General features: G+C 38.6%; 1 protein-coding gene across 1 annotated transcript in view; it reads right to left on the minus strand.

Moving 5' to 3' along the window:
* The window catches only part of ATRNL1 (attractin like 1), a gene marked incomplete in the record, with an annotated part of 6064901 nt that overhangs the window by 654204 nt on the left and 5388357 nt on the right, over positions 1–22340 (minus strand). The window contains 1 exon segment of the mRNA XM_044055896.1: positions 4961–5068. Within this exon segment, the coding sequence (XP_043911831.1) occupies positions 4961–5068 (108 nt within the window).

Here is a 22340-nt window from a genome sequence, read left to right on the forward strand (position 1 = left end):
AAAGCAATCAGAAGTTGATAACCCACAGGATTAGTTGTAACGTTGACAGATGTGGATGAAGCAAGGATCCCATGTCCTGTGTAAGTAGGTCCAACTGGTGAGGCAGCTTGTGGTGATGACCCTTGGCTTATTGCAGAAAAAGAGGGAACCAATGTGTCCCAGCCAAAAGGGAGTCACCAACAAGAGTTTTGGCTTGTCCTACTGAATTTTCAGCAAGACTTTCTGAATGAGAGGGAAGGAAGGAATGCATAAAGAAACAACCCCTTCCATGAAAAGGAAAGGGTGTCCACCTTCCAAGCTAGAAGATGTGGGAGTCTTGCACAAAATAGAGGAAGCTGTTTGTTTAGAGGGAAGACAAGGAGGTCCAGATGAGAAGTACCCCACCGGTGAACCAGATCCAGGAACACATCCTTGTGAAGCATCCATTTGTGGGTGTGTGTCATGGTCCTGTTTATAGTGCTCACCAAAGAGTTCTGAGCAGAGGGTATGTAGACATCATTAAGGGTTACCTTACCTTGTACTGAAATGCCAATTTCCATGCCCTGAGAGCTAACCTGCAAAGAAGGTTAAGACTTGGTTCCCCGTGTCTGTTTATGTAGCAGAGAACACTAAAGTTGTCTGTAAACATTTTTAGAAGACCTGGTTCAAAGACAGGATGAAAACTATGCAAACCCAGAATCACACCCCTCATTTCTCTGACGTTAATGTGCTCCCTCCTTTGAGATGAAGACCAAAGACCCTGTAGTTTCCTGGAAGCAAAGGTTAACCCCCAGTCTGAGTCTGAGGCTTCTATGAAAAGTTGTTGAGAAGGCTGGGGCAAATGAAGAGGAAGGCTTGGATTCAGAGAAAGCTGCTGTATCCACCAGATGAGCTCTGTTTTCAGGCAGGAGAGTGGAAGAATCAGAACCTCTACAGGGTGGATATGCAGAGACCAGGTTGCCTTTAAAATCACTGAAATTTGCTCATGTGAAACTTTGCAAAGGGCAACATCGGAATTGTGGAAGCCGTGAACCCAAGACGTCTTAGGAACTCCCTGGCTGAGATGGAAGGAAGAGGCAGAAGGCTTTTCATGAAGGTAGTAAGAGTCTGAACCTTGTCTGTTGGTAGGAATACCATCATCAGGTCTGTCCTGAACCTGCACCCTAGGAATATGTGATTCTGTGAAGGAGTCAAAGAGGATTTCTTGAAATTTATTGTGAACCCCAGGCTTTGAAGGAGATGAATGGCCACCAGAAGGTTTTGTGACAACTGTTCTGAGTGGGGAGCTAGAAGAAGATTGTCCAGATATGGATACACCAGAAGCCCCTGGACCCTCAGAAAGGCAATGACAGGGGATAAGCACTTTGTGAATACCCTTGGGGCAGTGGAAAGAAAAAAGAGCAAGGCAGAGAACTGAAAGTGCAAAGAACCCACTGAGAAACACAACATTTCCTGTATTTAAGATAAATGGGAATATGTAGATAAGCATCTGTAAGGTCCAAGGAAGCCATGAAAGACTGAGGAGAAACCAGAGGACAGCATCTAGAAAGATGGCACTTCCAGGAAAGTGTTCAAGTGGGACAGGTCTAGAATTGGTCTGCAAGGGCCGTCCTTTCTTAGAGTCAGAAACATTCTTGAGTAAATACCTCTGCCTCTCTGATCCAGTGGAAGACTTTGAATAGTGCCTTGAGAAAGAAGCTGAGCTAGAAGCTCTAGGAAAACTCCAGTTGATTGGAAGGGGGCTGTAGAATTCCCATGAAAGGAGGTAGATTCTTCCAAGTCATAAAGTATCTTTTTTTGGATGATAGATAAAATCACGGAATCCTGAGTGATCCTCGCCTAGGCTGGGAAAGAAAGAGAGAGACAAAGACATAGAGGAGTATTACCTGGAAGAGGCTCCTGATAGTCACAGAGAACTGGGCCTGGCCTGAAAATGGTGCTGTGTTAGAGGAGCTAAAGTAGAAGTTTTGGACTGAGGAGGTCTCTTAGTAGACTTCTTAAACCTAGGAGCAGATGCAGATACAGAAGAAGAATGACCTGGTCTCCTAACAAAAGATGTTTTGACAGGGAAGTTTCTATGAAATATAGGGACAGAAGAAACAAACAGGTGCTTCAAATCTTGGAGCTCCTTTCCTTTGTCTTGTAGAGTTTTAAATAAGTCTGCAGCTGCAGATCCAACAACAGCAGACTTGTCCAAAGGAGCATCAACTAATGTTGCCTTTACATCACCAGCTGATGGTTGACGTCTCAGCCATGAATGTCTCCTGAGCACACAAGCAGATGCAGCAGCACTAGATGATGCCTCAAACAGCATCATCGATGCACTTAACAGAATGAAGAGGCAGCCAAAAGGGGGAGAACCTGTGTTCTAATCTCAGAGTCTGGTAAATGAGCAAGAGCTTGTGAAGCCTGGGAAAGCAAAGCCATGGAATAACTAGACATGTGAGTCTGGTAATTAATAGTGCTGATAGCTAAAGAAGAGGAGGTGTAAACCGTATTACCCAGTCTCTGTAGAAATTTACTTTCCTTATCAGGTGTTTAAAGTTTGGTTGAAGGAGACAAACGTGAAGACTTATCAGAGGCTATAGAGAACAGCCAGATCAGCAGAAGGACACTTACACAGAAATTTGCAATCATCCAGCACTTTATAAATCTATCTGGCCTCTTAGGGGCAGGAGCCTTGGAATCTGGAGTCTTAGAGGGGGAGGCAAAGGCATCCAGGAAAGCTAGAAGGACAGGAGGCACTGCAGAGGGTCCATTTGCAGAAGGTAATAATACTTTTTTTGTTCATCAGAAATCTGGGAACAATCCCATTTGAAAAACTCCCTCTTTTTATTAATGGCCTCTCCAAAATAAATTTCTTCAACTGGAGAACCCCCCCCCCCCCCCAATTAGATTCCCCCAGTGATGATGCATATTCTAGAGGAGAGGCAATCTGGGAAGAATATGCAAGAGAGTCTGCATCAGAGGAAGAGTCTTCAGAATCAAAAGAAATAACCTGAGTGCCAACAGCCTGCATAGGGGATGAAGAGGGAGAGTAGAGGAAGGCTTCCAGGTCATCAAGGCCTTAATAAGACTCAGTGAAAAAGCATCCCAGCCAGACTGTGGAGCCAAACAACTCTTGCAATGTTTTTTTTTGCTTTTTTCTTGACATGTCCTTCTGCATGAGGAGACAAAGAAGAAACTGACCTAGGCCTAAAATCCAGAGTAGTCGGAGAAGGATCCCTAGTCAAAATGGCAGGAATGTCCTCAGGATCTTTGAGCACAGCAAGCCGTGGTTCTCCCATTCTGCCCAAAATGGACATCTGCATTGCCTCAGACATCCGGGATCTGATTTCTTGGCTTCTTCCAAAGAGGTACCCACTGAAGAACCGGACCCGAACTCCACCTATACCACCAGGTCTTCACTGACCTCAAGGGATACATCGGAGGTAAGAGGCACAGCCGAAGAGGGTTTACGTCTTTGTTTGCTCATCTTCCTCTTTAAATTCAGTTCAGCCGAAGGACCCCCAGTACTCTCCATAATGTCTTTAGCCAGAAATTTAAGCCACTGATTCCCCAGGGAGAGATTTAAAGCTGAAAGTTGGCTATGCAAAGTCTTAGGCACAAAAGCCTGACAAATGGAACTGGATTAATATTAGGCCCTAAACAGAAAAGGCAGAGGTCATGGGTATCTTTATGTATTACCTGCCTTCCACACCTACACTTGCCCTTTCTGGATGGCATGAGCAAAAAGAAAAGACAGAAAATAAATCCCCAAAATGGGACACTTATTTGCCCCTGGCAGCAACACATGGATCTGAGTGCAGACTGTTCGTAGCCGTCAGCTTTCTGAATGGTGGCAGAAAAGTTCTGAAGATGGTACGTGCAGACATCCTTTTATGGCTGACATTGTCAAAGTACATGTGCAACATCCCATGAACTTGCAGTGGCAAAAAGCTGTTGTATACTGGCCGGACATCAGGTCGTAGGGTGGAGGACAACCCATATGTAAAGAATACTGAACAGAAGGACAGCCTATAATCTAAGCAACACTCTGCATAAATTATTCAATTCCACCTTCTGTTAAACCTCACTCCTCCTCTAAAATGCTCCTCTGCATGCAGTGTTCCCAACCCCCCACCTCCCTCTAGGACTTACTGGTTCTTCTGAGATAAATGGTGCCTCATCAAGTTCAAAAACATGAGAAGCACCTCCCCTTTTAACAGGGGTTTAGGAATCAGTGTATTACTTTATAAAATCACCTAAGATGGTGTTCCAAAGAACGTGATGAGATGGAACTTCTCAGACTACATGTTCCAGAAGTCATACATGGGAGTTGGTTATACCTGTAACTGTCTTGCAAAACATCCAACCACATAAATCTCAGGAAAAAGGACAACAGTTTGTGTTTTGACCTAAAAATAATGTTTGAAATCTTCAAACATTAAAGTACATTGTGTTTTCTAAAAAATAATACAGTAAGAATGACTAAAATCTAACCTTAAATGAAAATATTGCTAAGAAGTGACAATGGTAGAGATAATAATTATTAATCCAAGTAAGTAGAAATATAAACAAGACATAAACGGAACACAAATATGTGCACACATGCAAGTACATAAATTGGAATCAGCTTTACAGATGTGTGCATTATACATTTTAACTATGACAACTAAATGAAGGCAAAATGCAGGCATACTTAGGGCACAGCCAAATGCATATTAAAGCTGCTAGCATCCTGTTTCAAATTTTTGGTTGTCTATCCTAAACACAAGATAAACAGGTTATGACTCGATGCATCAATATTTTGATGATTTGTACTATAGCAGCTGTCATAGTATTAACATAACATTGACCAGAAAATGTCGCAGCATGTGTACCTGGGGCCTGTCAGCGTCAGGCTGTGAAGGTACTGCATGGTTTCACAAGCAGATGCAGTTAAGTATGGCTGTATAAACATTCAAATAGCAGTGGTACCTTTTAATACCACTGTGCCTACCTCTAACGACATTCGTAGAATGTCTGTTTGCTCAGCTCCAACTTCAAGTGCCACATCAACTGAAGCAAAAGGGCGACTTGCCATCTGCTGTCGTTCCCGCATGAGTTGCTGAAGAGAAATGAAAAAAATTGGGAATGTAATATGAACTAGTGCTTATGGATGTAAAACGTGCACATTTATTACTAAGTTTGTTAAAATCATGAACTCCAACCAAAATATTTTCTCTTTCACTTATTTCAAAACTAGTATTCTGAAAAGTCATGAAGCATGCAGACAGAGTATTTTAGTGGTTTCTTAAAGATTAATATATGCAGCTGCAGCACATTTTGTTTACATAAAAACACATCAGTAAACCAGTTCAAATACATTTATCAAAGACAAACTGCTTGTTGAAATCTGTCCTTGTACAACTGCTCATGGAAGTTTTCCATCAGTTTAAAGGCAAAATGCAACATACATGTTGTAAATAATGAGCTTAATCAGTGTACAACAAATACATACTGGTGAGCGTACAAAAATCACCACATACTGGCCTCTGGCACTAGACAATACAATTTACCCTAATAAGAAATTTTTTGTTGTTACGTTTTCTTCAACAACTCACACACATATAGCTCCTTGTGTACAATCTCAGTAACAAAAAAAAAAAGAATATCATGGGCAGAAAACATACAAAGCAATATAAGGATAAGCCAGCACTAAACATGAAAAATAATGAATTACACTATGGAAAAGTCTTTTAACTACAAATGCAAATAAAATGCTCGGGTACTTCTTTCCTGTAACTGCAACATTTTTACAGACGGTAATGTGTTAATGCTATGGACAGTGAAGAGAATTAGTTACTAACTGCTTATCCTCATGGATTATGGTTTTGATGAAGTGTTATCTTGCTGAAATGTAACAAATCAATACGTAGCAATACTGCATGAGTGGGAAATGCAATGCACAAAGACATTTGTGACTTACTTAAAAATGTAATGAATTAAGACATTTGTGCCTCAGTTAAAAAAGACAAATTCAACAGCAGGAGTTTAGCTGGACTGTATGAACATAAATAACAGGAGTTTTACAACAGCAGGAGTTTAGCTGGACTGTATGAACATAAATAACAGGAGTTTTACAACAGCAGGAGTTTAGCTGGACTGTATGAACATAAATAACAGGAGTTTTACAACAAGTAAAATACTTTTGAAAAATACAGAACAATTCTTCAAGACTTAAGATAAAAAAACACAACTGCTCACTGCACACATTGATGAATACCCATAAGCAGTAGTCACTAAGTCTGTTACAAGTTCTTCTGTCAGTTACAAATCCTAGTTTACAGTGACAGCGCTAACACCTCTGGAAAATTGTGCAGGGATGCGGGTTTGTCAATACTTGAAAAAAGAAGCATCGACAGCCTTTGGAAAAAAACTGTCGTTCAACTACTTTACTTACTGAGGACTTACTACTATTACGAATAGGTTGGAGGAGTTCTGAGACAAATTCAAATCACTGTAATTCAGGCAAAAAGTGAGAGAGTCAGATCAGGTTCCAGGTTCTATTTACACGAAAGTAAAAAAGAAAGACTAATTTCCTTGTGTCTGTTATGATTCATATGAAAGGGGCTTTAAACTGATTCTGGAAACCAGAAGCCAAAGTAGTAAAACAGGCTCACATTAATTTGGAAACCCCATGACAGCCAAATATAGAAAGCAATTAAGAGTATTTTTGAAGCACTAAAACAGGCATAATAAAAAGATACAATAGAAAAATAGATAATACAAAGATAAATAATAAAAAGATACAATGAAAAAATGCACACATTTGACTTCGGAAGAGGAACAGTTTGCCTTCACACTTCAAAAAGAAGTTAAAACCAAAAGAACAAACCTACACAGACTAAGTGAATCACCTTCCAATATAAACCAATAATAAAAAATGGAAAGCAAAATACAGTCTTCCTACATACATTTAAGTGCTCTCACCTCTCTCAGTAGCTATCGTGGTGCAGCAGTTAGCGTTGTCGCCTGACAGTAAGAGGTTCTCCGGTTCGATTCTCGGCTGGTGTGCCTTCTGGTCAGAGTCTGTATGCCCTCCCATCGGTGGAGTGAGTTTTAAAGACATGGAGGTAGATGCGTGTGCGTATGCACATGTGCCTTCTTTGAAGGTTGGGCAACCGGCAGGCAACTCAACACTGTAAAAATCACAGCCATTCAATCTATGGACCAGTGATCTGCTGTGGTGACCCCTAATTGAGATAAGCTGAAAGACAAGAGAGAGGCTATCATCTCTCTCAGTACTAAGCCTTCATCAGAATAACTGCCATCATGATTTTCTTGTTATTTAAGCTGGAGCTCTTTATGCCGTAACTTTTGAAGAAGTCTTGTTACTGAGAGGGAGACAAAAGCACTTAACTGGAATACAATTTTGGTTTGGGAAGATTGTGTTTCACCTTACCTTTTTTGGTCAAATTAAATTTAGTGAAGAAAATGAGCAATCCAAGCACAGAAAGAGAACTGTGCAGCTTGGTCTCTTACTTTACCTATATCCACTCCGGAATAAACTAATCTATCCAACCCACAGCCATAAACTGTGGCATACCTTTTTCTATAATACAGATGAACTATCATCTTCTCTCTCTTACCCCCCTCCCCCTGGCACTCTAATTTTCTTCCTCTTCTCTTTACTCAAACGCCCTCCTCTCTCTCTCATACCTCTCCACCTGTGACCATCCCTAAATTCTTACCTCTTTTCTGCTACCTCACCTCATATTTGCGCTGCTATTCATTCTCTGTGCTACATCCTCTCATTTCCTGTCTCCCTTTACCTCTTCAAACATTAACCAACATGCTTTAATCATCCTACTACAAGGTGGACCTGCATGATTACTTTTATTTCACTAAGATCATCTGCATCACCTTATTTCATACTCTGCTATATTTAACCACTATAACTGTATGGTTAAAAAAAGGAATGTATAAAAATATTTTTTGAATTGTATCTGGTATATCTTAGAGTCATTTTTAAAAAAAAAAGAAAAAACTGTAAGTTGTGTTCATTCTGTATATTTTTCTTTTTTTTTTTTGTAACCTCTGAAAGACTATTTATTTTCTATGACATTTTTTGTAATCCTGTGAGGCTTTTCTCCCTGGTCACTGCTAAAAAAGAGTTTTATCTGAATAAGACTTTCTTGGTCAACAAAGATAAATAAATAAACAAATAATATACAACATAATATAACATAACATCTATGCAAAAGTTGAAAAAACACATTTGACAACCAGTAACCAGCAAAATTACGTCAGTTGCCCTGCTAGACAGGGATCTGGGGAAGTAAGTATTGTGGGAAGAAATAGCCAGGAAATTGTTATGGCTAGGCTTGTATAGGCCCTAGGGCCGATAGCCTAGTACCAACCTATGAACCTAAATATGTGTGCAATGGAGTCTAAAAGGCATGGTGATAGTGAACAACAGTACCACTAAAGAATAGTTTAATAACCAAAATTACATGTGTAATTTTAGTTAATAAAGTATTTTTAGTGGTACTACTGTGTACTATCTCCATATCCTTTGGACTCCATTTCATGCATAATTTGTTGGTTACTAAATGATATATGTGTGTGTGTGTGTGTGTGTGTGTGTGTGTGTGTGTGTGTGTATGCACTGCCTCCTACAAAGCAGAATTTCTGTTTTTATGAAAACAAAAATTGTTGACACTTCTATGGAAGTGGTCACTGCTATTCTGGTGCTTTGTTCTGTAAAAATTAAAACTGTAAAAGTTGGCGGCAATTTTGTGAAGCCATTGTGGAAGCTACCAGCATTTCCTGAACTTGTAATAAAGTGGGAATTTATCTCTGCTGTTGTACTGTCAGGTGACTGCAGTTCTGAAGACACAGGTGAATGTTTTGGGTGCTATTCATAGTGTCACAATTCAGATACATGAAAATCTGCAAATTGCAACACTACACCTATATTTAAATCCGCAATGTGCAAACAAGCTGCACTAGTTTTAGAATTTCTCAGCCTTGTGAGCAAATTCCCAGGACAATTTAGTACATCTGAATCAGTGTAAACCGGCATGAAATGATTTAGTTATATTTGCAAAGGTCTGTATGTGCATAAAGTCATGAATACCTTTGTCCATTTTCAACAGTAGTAAGCTTGAAGTTGTGCTATCTCTTGAGACTTTCCTCTGGTTTTGGCTCAGTGTCGCTGGACCACAGCTTAAAATAAAACTTGTACAGGATCCGTTTAAGTTCTTGTTAAGATTGAAGAGAGTCTGGCAGCAGGCTATTACCATATACTGTGAGCTGTAAAGCTGGTTTTGGATGCTTTCTTGCTGAATGAAGAGACTGTTTGTTTAATGCTTCAAGAAATGCAACAGAAATACACAAAAAAAGTGTATTTTCCTACAAATGCCACATGAAGTCATTCTTTATGTTTATTTTACAAATGAATTCTGGTATTCTATGATCCATTTTTTTTACTTCAAGCTAAAAGAGTGCATCTAACCCTAATTGGTCAAGCAAAATACAGTCACAAGTAGCAAGTTCATAGGTTTGTAGGTAATTACTAGGCTAATGTCCCAAGAACCTTTACAGCCTAGCCAGTAATATCTAGGATACAACAGTATTACATCTTAATTCCCAGATATGTGATGGGGTAGTGTCAGGGTAGTAGGTCTTTTGGTGTTGCAGCCCTGAGTCATTTTACAGACTGCCTCTGTCCATAATACGAATCTGTCTCTCCAGCAAATTCTGTTACGGTCAAAAGTAAGGTTCAGGTCCATGTGCGACCCTTGTATAATTTTTCTTGTGAATATGTAGCATATTCATTGAGGATGGATGAGAGAATGCATTGTAGGTCAGGCATAAACCCTTCTCAATAAAAGATATGACAAAAAAGATCGGGGCTTTAGTTGGTCTGCATAAGACATGTGTCTTACGCTTTGTATTTTTTAGTGAGAATCCTCTGGGGCTGCTCCAGTTGGTGTAAGTACCTGGTTAAGTACATGCAGAATGGAGTACTGTACTTGATTATGGGCTAAATTTATTTTCAATGTAATCCTTTTTCTGGGTTTTGCTACATTCTCTAGAGTTTTTCAGCATGTTCATGTTAAATGTTATCCACCTTCTTAGTAAGAAACTTATTTATGTATTAATCCAGTTAACTATGAAGGTGGACTGGGATATAATGAATAGTAACATGATGTATGGATATAATAGCAAATGTCCAGAACAGTATGTAAGACAAATAGGAATGGCAGTCAATGTAGTTACCACTGAAAAAGGAAAAAATAAAGGCCCGATATGACAGTGTTACACCTTATACAAACCAAGGACATAATCATTTTTATTTAACGAGTTCTATGTAAAGTAACCTTCAGTGTAAAGTACCTTTCAGTGTGATGAACTATCGTATGTAAGACAGAGATGCTCACTTATATCAAAATGTAAAAGAAGTAAAAAAAAAATAGCAGCACACTACCTGTGATAATCTGGTAGAAGCTGCATTCACCTGATGTTGTCTTTATAATTATCACTGTGATTAGCTCTTCACTGGGTTTCAGAGTGGTATACCCCCCCCCACTAGTTATATATACTAATTCTGAGACTGCACAAACATGGGGTAAGGGCATATTCCCCAAGCTCAGGAACTGTGTGATCTTGTACACCTGTTAACCAGCTGCTTAGCTGACCAAAAGCCATCAATCAAACCACTCATACTCTTGACATTCTGCATGGAACCCATATCTGTCTCTGTCTGTCCGTCTACATATATAAATATTAAGAGACAGGCAATGATGTAGGGTTTCTACCAAGCAAATCCACTTAGTAACAAAGTGCTCATGTTTAGAATGTGTATATACAATTCAATGATCTCTTCGCATAAACAGATCTACATTTTTTTCCTTAAACTGATAACATTTGAATGTTAGCTGATACATTTAAAACGGGCATTGTTTATCAAGCAGAACACATTTCACCAAGCTCCAAGACCTCTCAACATCACTACCACGGACATGGTATCTCAAGATCTACACAGTGTCCAGAGTAAAACCTGACTTACCAATAAGGTCAGACGCCTTTCTGCAGCATACTACACTTACTGAATGTATGATGTATTGAGTAAATGGTGACAACCATAAACAATGCCATCATCCTGAACTGTTGGCATAAATACAGATGAAGTGACAAAGATTACTATTATAAGCCTGGTATATAATGTCTAAAGAGAAGAAAAATTAATTGATTTTGATATTGATTCTGACATTTACTGTTTCGGTACCAGAATTTCTGCAGTTTCATATTGTGAAACACTCCCTCTTGCTAACTACAGACTGCAACACCCTGTATCATCAACACTCATTTACTTTGTCATTATAAATACGTCCTAATACATGTACAGAAACAGATGTGAGTTACATTACTAGGTAGCTTGCGATTTGCAAGTACAAGTACAGTGCAAATAATGTATTTATTTATTTTATTTATTTATTTTTGTTAACCGGGTAATGTCCAGCTGGGCACGGGGCCTGTTTTCAGTGGAGACCCGGGGAGAAAAGCTCCCAAAACATTAAGGAGAATGAGTTAACGATAATTACAAGAAGAAGAAAACATCATATAACAAACTAAATCTAGTAACAATATTTACAAAGTGTTAGTCTGGCTTGAGATGTTCTACAGATTGACACAGTAGATTAACAGAATAGTAAGTATTCTTTGAGTACAGTAATCAAGACAAGGACATACGTTTTCAGAAAACAGTTGTATAACCCAAACAGAATTAGCATGGAGACAAATTTTAGGCTTAAAGAGATGGTTCAGGTTCTGATTATTTCTTGAGCCTAGGGTTTATTTAAGCAGTTTGGATATAAGCAGTTTAGATGTTGTTAGCAAGCTAGTTGATTATGCAACTAAGCTCTCTGCTGATAACAGCTGTAGCCTAGCCTGGAGTATGGCAGGAGCAGTGCCACTGTTCAGCCAGATGTTCCTTGTGAAGATTTAGTAGCCTAGCCTGGAGTATGGCAGGAACATTGCCAGTGTTTAGCTACATGTTCCTTGAGAAGATTTTTGAACTTGTGATAGTTAGGGTTTTTAGCTATATGTTGAGGAAGAGTACTCCATAGTTTGGCAATATTGTGAGAGTAGATTGAGGAGCCCTGTACATTGTGGGCATGTGTAATCTTTAGCATAAGTTTATTAGAGGACCTAAGTGATCTAGGATATGTATTGGGCCTTGTGCATTGTGGGCATGGTTAATCTTTAGCATAAGTTTATTAGAGGACCTAAGTGATCTAGGATTTGTATTGGGCCTTGTGCATTGTGGGCATGTGTAATCTTTAGCATAAGTTTATTAGAGGACCTAAGTGATCTAGGATTTGTATTGGGCCTTGTGCATTGTGGGCATGTGTAATCTTTAGCATAAGTTTATTAGAGGACCTAAGTGATCTAGGATTTGTATTGGGCCTTGTGCATTGTGGGCATGTGTAATCTTTAGCATAAGTTTATTAGAGGACCTAAGTGATCTAGGATTTGTATTGGGCCTTGTACATTGTGGGCATGTGTAATCTTTAGCATAAGTTTATTAGAGGACCTAAGTGATCTAGGATTTGTATTGGGCCTTGTACATTGTGGGCATGTGTAATCTTTAGCATAAGTTTATTAGAGGACCTAAGTGATCTAGGATATGTATTGGGCCTTGTGCATTGTGGGCATGGTTAATCTTTAGCATAAGTTTATTAGAGGACCTAAGTGATCTAGGATTTGTATTGGGCCTTGTGCATTGTGGGCATGGTTAATCTTTAGCATAAGTTTATTAGAGGACCTAAGTGATCTAGGATTTGTATTGGGCCTTGTGCATTGTGGGCATGTGTAATCTTTAGCATAAGTTTATTAGAGGACCTAAGTGATCTAGGATTTGTATTGGGCCTTGTGCATTGTGGGCATGGTTAATCTTTAGCATAAGTTTATTAGAGGACCTAAGTGATCTAGGATTTGTATTGGGCCTTGTGCATTGTGGGCATGGTTAATCTTTAGCATAAGTTTATTAGAGGACCTAAGTGATCTAGGATTTGTATTGGGCCTTGTGCATTGTGGGCATGGTTAATCTTTAGCATAAGTTTATTAGAGGACCTAAGTGATCTAGGATTTGTATTGGGCCTTGTGCATTGTGGGCATGTATAATCTTTAGCATAAGTTTATTAGAGGACCTAAGTGATCTAGGATTTGTATTGGGCCTTGTGCATTGTGGGCATGGTTAATCTTTAGCATAAGTTTATTAGAGGACCTAAGTGATCTAGGATTTGTATTGGGCCTTGTGCATTGTGGGCATGGTTAATCTTTAGCATAAGTTTATTAGAGGACCTAAGTGATCTAGGATTTGTATTGGGCCTTGTGCATTGTGGGCATGGTTAATCTTTAGCATAAGTTTATTAGAGGACCTAAGTGATCTAGGATTTGTATTGGGCCTTGTGCATTGTGGGCATGTGTAATCTTTAGCATAAGTTTATTAGAGGACCTAAGTGATCTAGGATTTGTATTGGGCCTTGTGCATTGTGGGCATGGTTAATCTTTAGCATAAGTTTATTAGAGGACCTAAGTGATCTAGGATTTGTATTGGGCCTTGTGCATTGTGGGCATGGTTAATCTTTAGCATAAGTTTATTAGAGGACCTAAGTGATCTAGGATATGTATTGGGCCTTGTGCATTGTGGGCATGGTTAATCTTTAGCATAAGTTTATTAGAGGACCTAAGTGATCTAGGATTTGTATTGGGCCTTGTGCATTGTGGGCATGGTTAATCTTTAGCATAAGTTTATTAGAGGACCTAAGTGATCTAGGATTTGTATTGGGCCTTGTGCATTGTGGGCATGGTTAATCTTTAGCATAAGTTTATTAGAGGACCTAAGTGATCTAGGATTTGTATTGGGCCTTGTGCATTGTGGGCATGGTTAATCTTTAGCATAAGTTTATTAGAGGACCTAAGTGATCTAGGATTTGTATTGGGTTGGATTAGGTTGCTTAGTGCAGGGCAGTTATCAGCTTGGTGAATTATTTTCTGTACAGTGGACAGTTGAATTAAGTTTAGGAGGTTTGGTAGTTCTAGCCAGTTGAGTTGGGAAGAGTACTGAGCAGTGGTGTGTTCTGTAAGGGTGGCCTGTTGCGAATTTGGCTACTTTGTTGTAGCACGACTCTAGTTTACTTAGGTCTGATTTGCGTACATTGGCAAATATTTGGGATACGTAGAGGAGGGTGGAAATAAACCTCTCATAATAGTATATAATCATCAGGTGTTATAAAACACAAACATAGTGATCTGATTAAGAGGAAATACTGAATGAAATATTACCACAGATATCAGATTAATGGTACCAAATGTTTAACATGGGGTCATATACAGTTCTACAGCTTAACACATCCCACTGCAGTTTTGCAAGGCCCTTGCCATTAAAATATTCATTAATATGGACAATAAATAAATAAATCTGGAAAAAGTAGATACTTTTTAAGCAAACAGAGGAATATGCAGACCATACAGTTAAAGGAGTTGTGGAGAACCACTGGCCGGAATTCATAGTCTGGGTATTTTTGTAGGGATAATCCACAAAGAGCAATGATACATGGTTATGCGAATCACATCTTTTCAGGATGATTACATAAATGTGGAGGCATTTTGTTAAACACACCTCCTTATCAAAAGCCTAACATGCTTAAAGCATAAGCAACAGGGAGGCAACTAATGCACAGATAAGGGGCGTTACATGTTTCCATATCAGTAAGAGTCACAGAGATGAAAATAATATTGACTTGATGATTGGATGGGAGATAGAAAATTCATCCTGGGGATCATGTCAGTCACCCTGTTAGACAGGGGTCCAGGGAAGTAAATATTGTTGGAAGAAATATCCAGGGAATTGTTATGGCTAGGCTTGTATAGCCCCTAGGGCCGATATTCCTAGTACCAACCTATGAACCTATATTACCTCATTTGAAGACTAAATGTCTAAATTGCCCTGATTCCATTAAGCAGGAATTTACCATGAGAATAGGGAGTTGTGAGGGGGTGGGGGAAAAAAGAATACTTATTGACACATTTTAAAAGGAGGAGCAGTTATTGACTCATATTACTCAAAAATGTACATCTTTATTGCATTTCAGTGCTTCTGCATACATGAACATACTACTGAAGGCGTCATTAGATGAAATGTTTAATTTTTCAGTCAGTGAATACACGGACAAACTAGTGAAGGGTTTGCTGGGAGAAATGTTTAATTTAGGTGCTTTTGCATACTTTGCCCTATGCAAAAATAAATAAATAAATATAAATCTTTGTTTCTCTTTCAATAGGAGTGATTTTCAGTGTAAATGATTTGTACTACTGTGACTTGCAGAAATTTGACTAGCAATGTAAATCCACCTGAGACAGCGAATGCTGTGGTGCTGGAATACAGTAAACTGCTTTCTGTGACCACTTACAGCAGTACAACCTCATTAATGCATAAAAGAATCTCAGAATAATCAGTTGGAAATGCCATCACTATGCTTCAGAATTTGTAGGATATAAAGAACCAATAGCAGCAAAGTGAACAAAATAAGCAAACATGGGCCATATTTGCCCCTGCTGACCGTTAACGATCAGAGTCACTCAGTCAGCCGGTCCATTTGTTCCCCATCACCAGGGTGAGAGCTGATGGTGAAAGGCCATCTCTGAGGTAGCCATCAAAAGTGGTTCAAGCATTCTGCTTATCCTTAACACTTATGCATGTCTTAGGGTTGGCATGCCTGGACCTTTGCAAAGGATGACACATCTCCATGTGACATGATCGGTTGGTCTTGCCCCCCTTGTAGATAACCACTTCCACAGGACCCTAAGTCTACACAAGGGAATTTAGCCAGAAAAAAATGTGCTCATAAGCATGTGCCCCTCCCCACTAAAAAGAGATGAACAGGTGCAAGTCTCATCATATACCCCCCCCCCCCAGCAGCTCCAAAAGATGCCTGGATTGTAACTGGTGTTTATTCTTCGACACTGCCAAGGAATTCATATATACAGCTCTGAAAAAACGAAGCACTGCTGGTTAAGACACTTCGCGCCTGCATCGCTGGGTGTGGTAACATTAACTAACAGATTTTAATTTTCTGTATCAGGCTTTATTATTAAATATTGTTCCATGTCATATAGCTGTTTAAACTACAGTCAGGATACAGGGTTAAGCTATTTGAAGAATTAGTGACTTGCTGCTGACATTAAAACTGGACTACGTACGATCTGCGCCTTTCTCTTGTGTCTAACATAATGGATTATTTGACTCAATGGACTTTCTATAACCAAGCAGGTTTAATTTAAGCAGCTTGAAAACAGTAAAGGCTTCTAAACAAAAATAAGAAAAGGAGGTTTCAACCACGTGCTTATTAAAGCTTACTTCTTTAGGTCATCTGTTTTGACTAATAGCAATTGAGTTTTGCTTGAGGAAAACAGAAAATGGAGATTCTGACGCTCCAGCTCCTAAGTGTATATTTGAATGGGCATTTTTCACCTGCTTTAAAACCAGGGTGCTATTAATGCTCATCAGTTAGTCATGTTTTGAAGACCCCCCCCCCTTCACAAACTCTATCCATACTGTGCAAAACAAAAACCAGGTGGCAGTTGCGTGTTCTTCATACTAACAGTCATCTATATTATGCTTAAAGGAAGACAGTGAGTAAAACTGCTTAAAATGCAGGAGAGTTTTACTATAGATATTTGGGAGACACTGGATTATAATCAACCCTTCAATGGTGTTTGATTTACCTGTTGGTGAAGATTTAGATACCTAGTTTTAGTACTAGTAAAGATACTGGAGTTGCAAAAATACAAACTATACATGACAAAAACATTTCTAATGGTTTGGTAAGTGAGACATAGTTCATTCTCATCAAATGTCTATAACATAGATGCCCAAATGGGTATCCACAAATTTACTCCTGGGTTGACTGGTATGGCCTTTCTGCACAAAGAAGTTGCAACATATGAGGAAGGGTAGTTATAACGAATCAGTGGTCATAACACCAGTGGGCTTGTAATATCTACGAACACCAAATCTAGGAAAAACAAGCAACCGCAAACTTTTTGCATTTACACATTTGTTTTTGTGCCTCATTTACCATGTTGTAATCTCAAGCAGCAGATATAGGTTTAGCACCGACAGTCAAAGATAAGTTTGCAATTCATGAGGCCTTCACACTAAAACTGATTGTTTGAACGTTGATTCTGATTAGTCATGCTGTACTGTTAGCATGAAGAACAAGCGACATCTAGTTTTTGTTTTGCACACTAAGGATAGAGTTTGTGGGGGTTTTATAATAAATAGCAAACCGCTCTCATTCAAGACGTGCAAGTATTGAATTACTCAGTGCACCGTGTTAGATACTAGTTTGGCATAAAAACTTATTCTGCAACATATTTTTGTTTATTTTGATGACAGTAAAGAATAATCAATGATTGTGAGTCTGTCTTTAGGTAAGATGTATCAAGTTTGTTATTTTCAGGACGGAATTTGGTTTTCAGTAATTTACACAGTAAAAAGTGAGAGACCTGAATATTACCAAGTCTTGTGTGTGTACTCTTTGAGGACCTAAATCTTAAACAGCATTAGACCAAAATGTAAGTGACTGAAGATCTCAAAATCCTGAAAGTGAACTTAAAGCAAATACAAAACGTGAAATTAACACAGCAAAACAAATAAATATTATGGAGTACTCAGAAATGAGTGGTAGTTATATGAACCACTAATTAACATTTCCCAGTGATTTTTTTTAATATCTAGTTTCATGAAAAATGGCCAGCTATACATCGTAGATACTTGTTTTTGCACCCATGTGCATTGCTTTAATACGCCTGCTGTCATTTAGTAATTACTTGCATGGTTTTCACTTCTGTTCTATATTGCTTTTATAACAAGTTCTTACTTTTTGTTGTGTTGTGTTCATTGCTCCTTATTATATACAGTTTGTGTACATTATATTTAAGAGGTAAAGTTAATATTTGATCATGTGAGAAATTGTAACCAATCTAGTTTCTTACTGAAAAGCAAGTCAAAGCTGGGGCGTCTAATTTTAAAACTGACTCTGGATATTGAGTATTCATTGAATCACTAACTGTTATTTGAGAGGAAATCTATGTAATGTAATGGGAGGTAACTCACAGCTGCACGGTGTGATTGGAACAGGAGGCTGACACATTACTCACAGAGACACGTAATGGTGTGTGTGCCATTTCTTAATGAGAACTGTGCCACCTATCATCACATTATGAGATTGTTTTAATCGCAGGACGCTGAGCTTGGGCACGATATTGCTCATTAACTGAGTCTTTTTGCATTGTGTATCAGACTATATATCAAGAGACACACTTGTCCCAAATGGAATAAAATAAGTACAGTTCCTGTAATTAAAGCTATAATGAAAGTCATCAATTATAACATTGTCTGCATTGTTGTTTTGGGATGACCTAAGACACTCATTACACATGACCAGTTAATGGCTATTTTAATTGTCCAATATTTTTTACGTCTGCAGTTTCGTTTTTTTACGTCTTGTTGTAGTGGTAGCCTGCAATATTTATTTTCCTTCTGCCAAAAATCAGTTTATTCATTTACTGTTAAAGACGTCATGCATGTTAATGTTTTAATTGGTTTTATACTGTGATGCCTGTACTGTTTTGAATACTCAGATTATGGAGCTTTTTCTTTTTCCTCTTCTGTAAACAGGACTTTGGTTTAGTACAACGAATCTAGAATGAGAATGAAATTATATAACTTTGATGAAATTTCATCTGTCTGCTACAGACAGGATTCACACTCTACATGTATTGCAGACTTTCTTTATAATGAGAATTCAGATTAATATTTCTCATTGTTTTATATTTGTCTGGTCAATAATTTCACATTTTTGGTAAGAGTGATATGTCCATTCAGAGCCCTTGTCTCGAAGATCCTCTTCCACTTGGGTGGCATTAGGTATATTCTTTGACTGGGCCAGAAGTTTGTCAGCATCATAGTGGCTGAATAACTGTGTGGCAAAACTAGCACTCATGGTGTGAAAAACATTCCCACTAACAGGTCATTGAAGGGCTTTGAAATTATCACCGTAAGTAAAATAACTTCCTCTTATAGCTACTTATTTAGTCTTCATCTTTACCCATCGTGAAAACTCATGAAAACCAATTAACACAAGCACATTTAAATATACTGTGTCATCCAATAAAATCTTTTCCATTTCATAAATCTAGTGCAACCTCTCATAAAATTCTTTTTTGATTCTGATGAAGTTCATGATCAAGTGGGCGAAAGCGCTCAAGCAATTGAATAAAATACTGTTTTTCTGGTGTATCTAAGGATTTTTGAATGGGTCTTTATTGTCTTAAGGAGCACCTAGTGGTTTGTGGAGCGTTTCTATTATTTTGCTGTTGGAAAGTTATAACATCATATTTGTTATTTTGCATAGGTATTCATAGTCCTAACTGTGCTTAATTATATTCCCCTCTACATACACAACCTTTCAGCTTGACCGCTGCTTAGCTCCCGTGCACCTTGCTGTAACCTTTTCACGGTACCACCTGCCATGAGAGAAAGGGAGTGAGAAATCCTCAGTACCACTTAGTATCATCTCTTCCAGTGGAAGTTGTCAATGGTGTTTTATGAAGGAGTGAGTTATGAGAGAGCTAGCAGGTGGCATACATGTTCTGAAAGGTGCTCCATGGTTTGTCCTACTCAGCCAGGGTGAGGACGTTACTCTGCTTTCGGCTTGTTTGACTAGGTGGCACATCTGTGGCCATATACTTATCCCAGGCCCTAAAATGTCCATACCTCCACCACCACCTCACACTTTTAGTCAAGTTAATGCCCTCTCCCTACTAAAGTGCTGTCTCAGAGTTTTTTCTTGTTGCTTTCTATGGAAAGTAGTTGATCAATGTTGGATCGACTTATTTCAATGGAAGGCTGTGTGTGTGTGTGTGTGTGTGTGTGTGTGTGTGTGTGTGTCTACAACAGCAGTTAGTATTCCTGGCTACTTTCTTTTGAGGTGCACCTTTGCAATCTATCAGAATTACAGTCAGTCTATGAGTGCTATAGTCGACACACACTTTGTTAACTACAGTACAGTACCGGAGAATTCCCTTCATTCATTAATGTGTGACCACAGCGTCAGCATGCAAAAACAAGTAGGAGTGGAGGCAAAACCCCAGATTTGAGGGGTGTGACACCTTTCGTTTGCATTGCTGCAGCACAGTGTTTATTTTCTTCACACACACACTGCTGCTTTTGCAGTGTTTGTATTTGTCTTTTGGATGGGATACAATCCAGGGAGCACTGTTAGCGCTTGTGCTGATGGGTGCAGGTTGATTGACTTTTTGTCCACCAGTGCATAAAGTGCATTTTTGTTGCACTGTGATCTAAAACGTACCTGTTGACAGAAAGCAGTTCTGATGAATCTCTATCTAATCATATGTGAATGTGAGTGAGTGTGTGTGTGTGTGTGTGTGGGGGGGGGTGATACAAATGCTCTGCTCTAACATTTTAAAAAAGCTACTGATTAATGGTTAATTTTAAGAATAATATGAGTAATAAGCTGCAAAGGAAAAAGGTATACTTTTTTCTAAACATAATATGAAAGTACTTAGTAAGACAGTACCTAAAACCTTATTAAAATTGAAATATCTTTAGGTGATAATCCTTGTGTCAGACTGTGCATAAGTGTTTTTAACCTGCAAGTTTACTTTACATGATTTTTAGGACAGGCAATTCAGAATGGCATCAAATTTACAGCTCAAATTAATTTTCTTAAAAAAGGGCAGAAGCCCACATGCAAAACAGACTATCAGATTGGAGCTTTAAAGTTATATAGCTGTAAATTTACAGATGATTTGCAGAGTTCTTCGTAACATATTTTAATCTATTCTTTTCAAGATAAATGCCCATACTGGAACACAGACTCTAATACACCTCAAGGCCAAGCTAGACATCCAACTGCTTTTCAAACAAATACAAGGAATGTGAAACTGAAAACAGTAGGAGACGCTTGTTACAAAAAAAGGGAGAAGCTTTCTGCTACTGGTCTTAGAAACAGGAAGATGGAAAGTGCATTTGTTATTCCTAAGTATTCCTTTATAACCATATAACTGCAGTCCCTGAAACATCCTTAAATAGGGTCATTAAAGACCTTGAAGCCAAAAGACAATCTAATGAACTCATCAGGAATTCTTCTGGTGTGTTTCTTCAGTAAGTATATGCAATGGGCCTACAGTTGGAGAGATCAGTGGAAGGGATGCCTGTATGTACAGGTATGGCAAAACATTTTTCTGAGTTGAGAAGCATAACTGTCATTTACTGAGTGGTTGAGTAGAGTGGATACAGGGTACAATACTGTACAATATCTGCAGCAATCCTAATGTATCCTGGAGGGCAAGGCTTATCGAGGGATAAAGTGGCAGGTTTTAGTGTTTGAAGAAGTTTTTTGATAAAGGAGGCAGGAATTGACCTAAACAAAAATAAATTATTTCGGCTCTAAGTTTGTGCTGGTGTTGGCAGATTGGTGGTAAAAATATCTGTGGGAATAGAGAATATGGTTTGAATAAAATGAGAGTTAAATTTGGAGGCTATGCTTTCATTCTGGAGAGGGTGGAAGGACAATTTGGGTTGTTTTGCCAGGGTTTGGAAGGTTATCGACCAATGGCCACATTTTATTTGGCAATCCTTACTTGACATTTCACTAGATTTTTATATATATATATATATATATATATATATATATATATATATTAGTTTTCTAGTTCTTTTAAGAGCAGTATGGCATGCCAGAGAGGAAAAATACAACAATTTGTTAAAATACAGATATCTTGCTAATGGTGTTTTTGAAGTAGTTTGCCAAAAACTGTTGATCTGCGAAGGTCTTAAGCCCAGCCTTAAATTCCCATTGTAGTTTTTAGCCTTATGATCTGCGTGCAAGTAACTCAGAGGTGGGCAGAACAAAGACATATTGTGACACTTACTTGTTGCCCCTATTCATGATAGACGTGTGCTAAACCAGGGGTAAATGTGCAGTCTCCCATGCATTCATCCAAATTATATTTGACTAAAGTAAGAAAAGTACTTTGCTTTATGTGGAGCGGAAGACGTTTCTGTGCTGCACACCCATAAACCCGGTCTTGGGAATGCATAATATGTCTTACAGGAATGGGTATGTTGAGGATCTATATGTGAGGCACAGGTTGCCTCTTACTAGCCTGTAAGACAGACCATAAAAGAACAAGGCTTTAAGACAGTCTGAACAGTTTTATGACTTAGGTCCTTGATTTTATTTAGTGAGAAAGCATTGTTGTTACTCCAGGTGTCTGCAGATGTACATACTGAATTG

The sequence above is a fragment of the Protopterus annectens genome, chromosome 14.part0, assembly GCF_019279795.1.
Source record: "Protopterus annectens isolate FY-2018-M chromosome 14.part0, PAN1.0, whole genome shotgun sequence".
Taxonomy (NCBI): Eukaryota; Metazoa; Chordata; order Ceratodontiformes; family Protopteridae; genus Protopterus; species Protopterus annectens.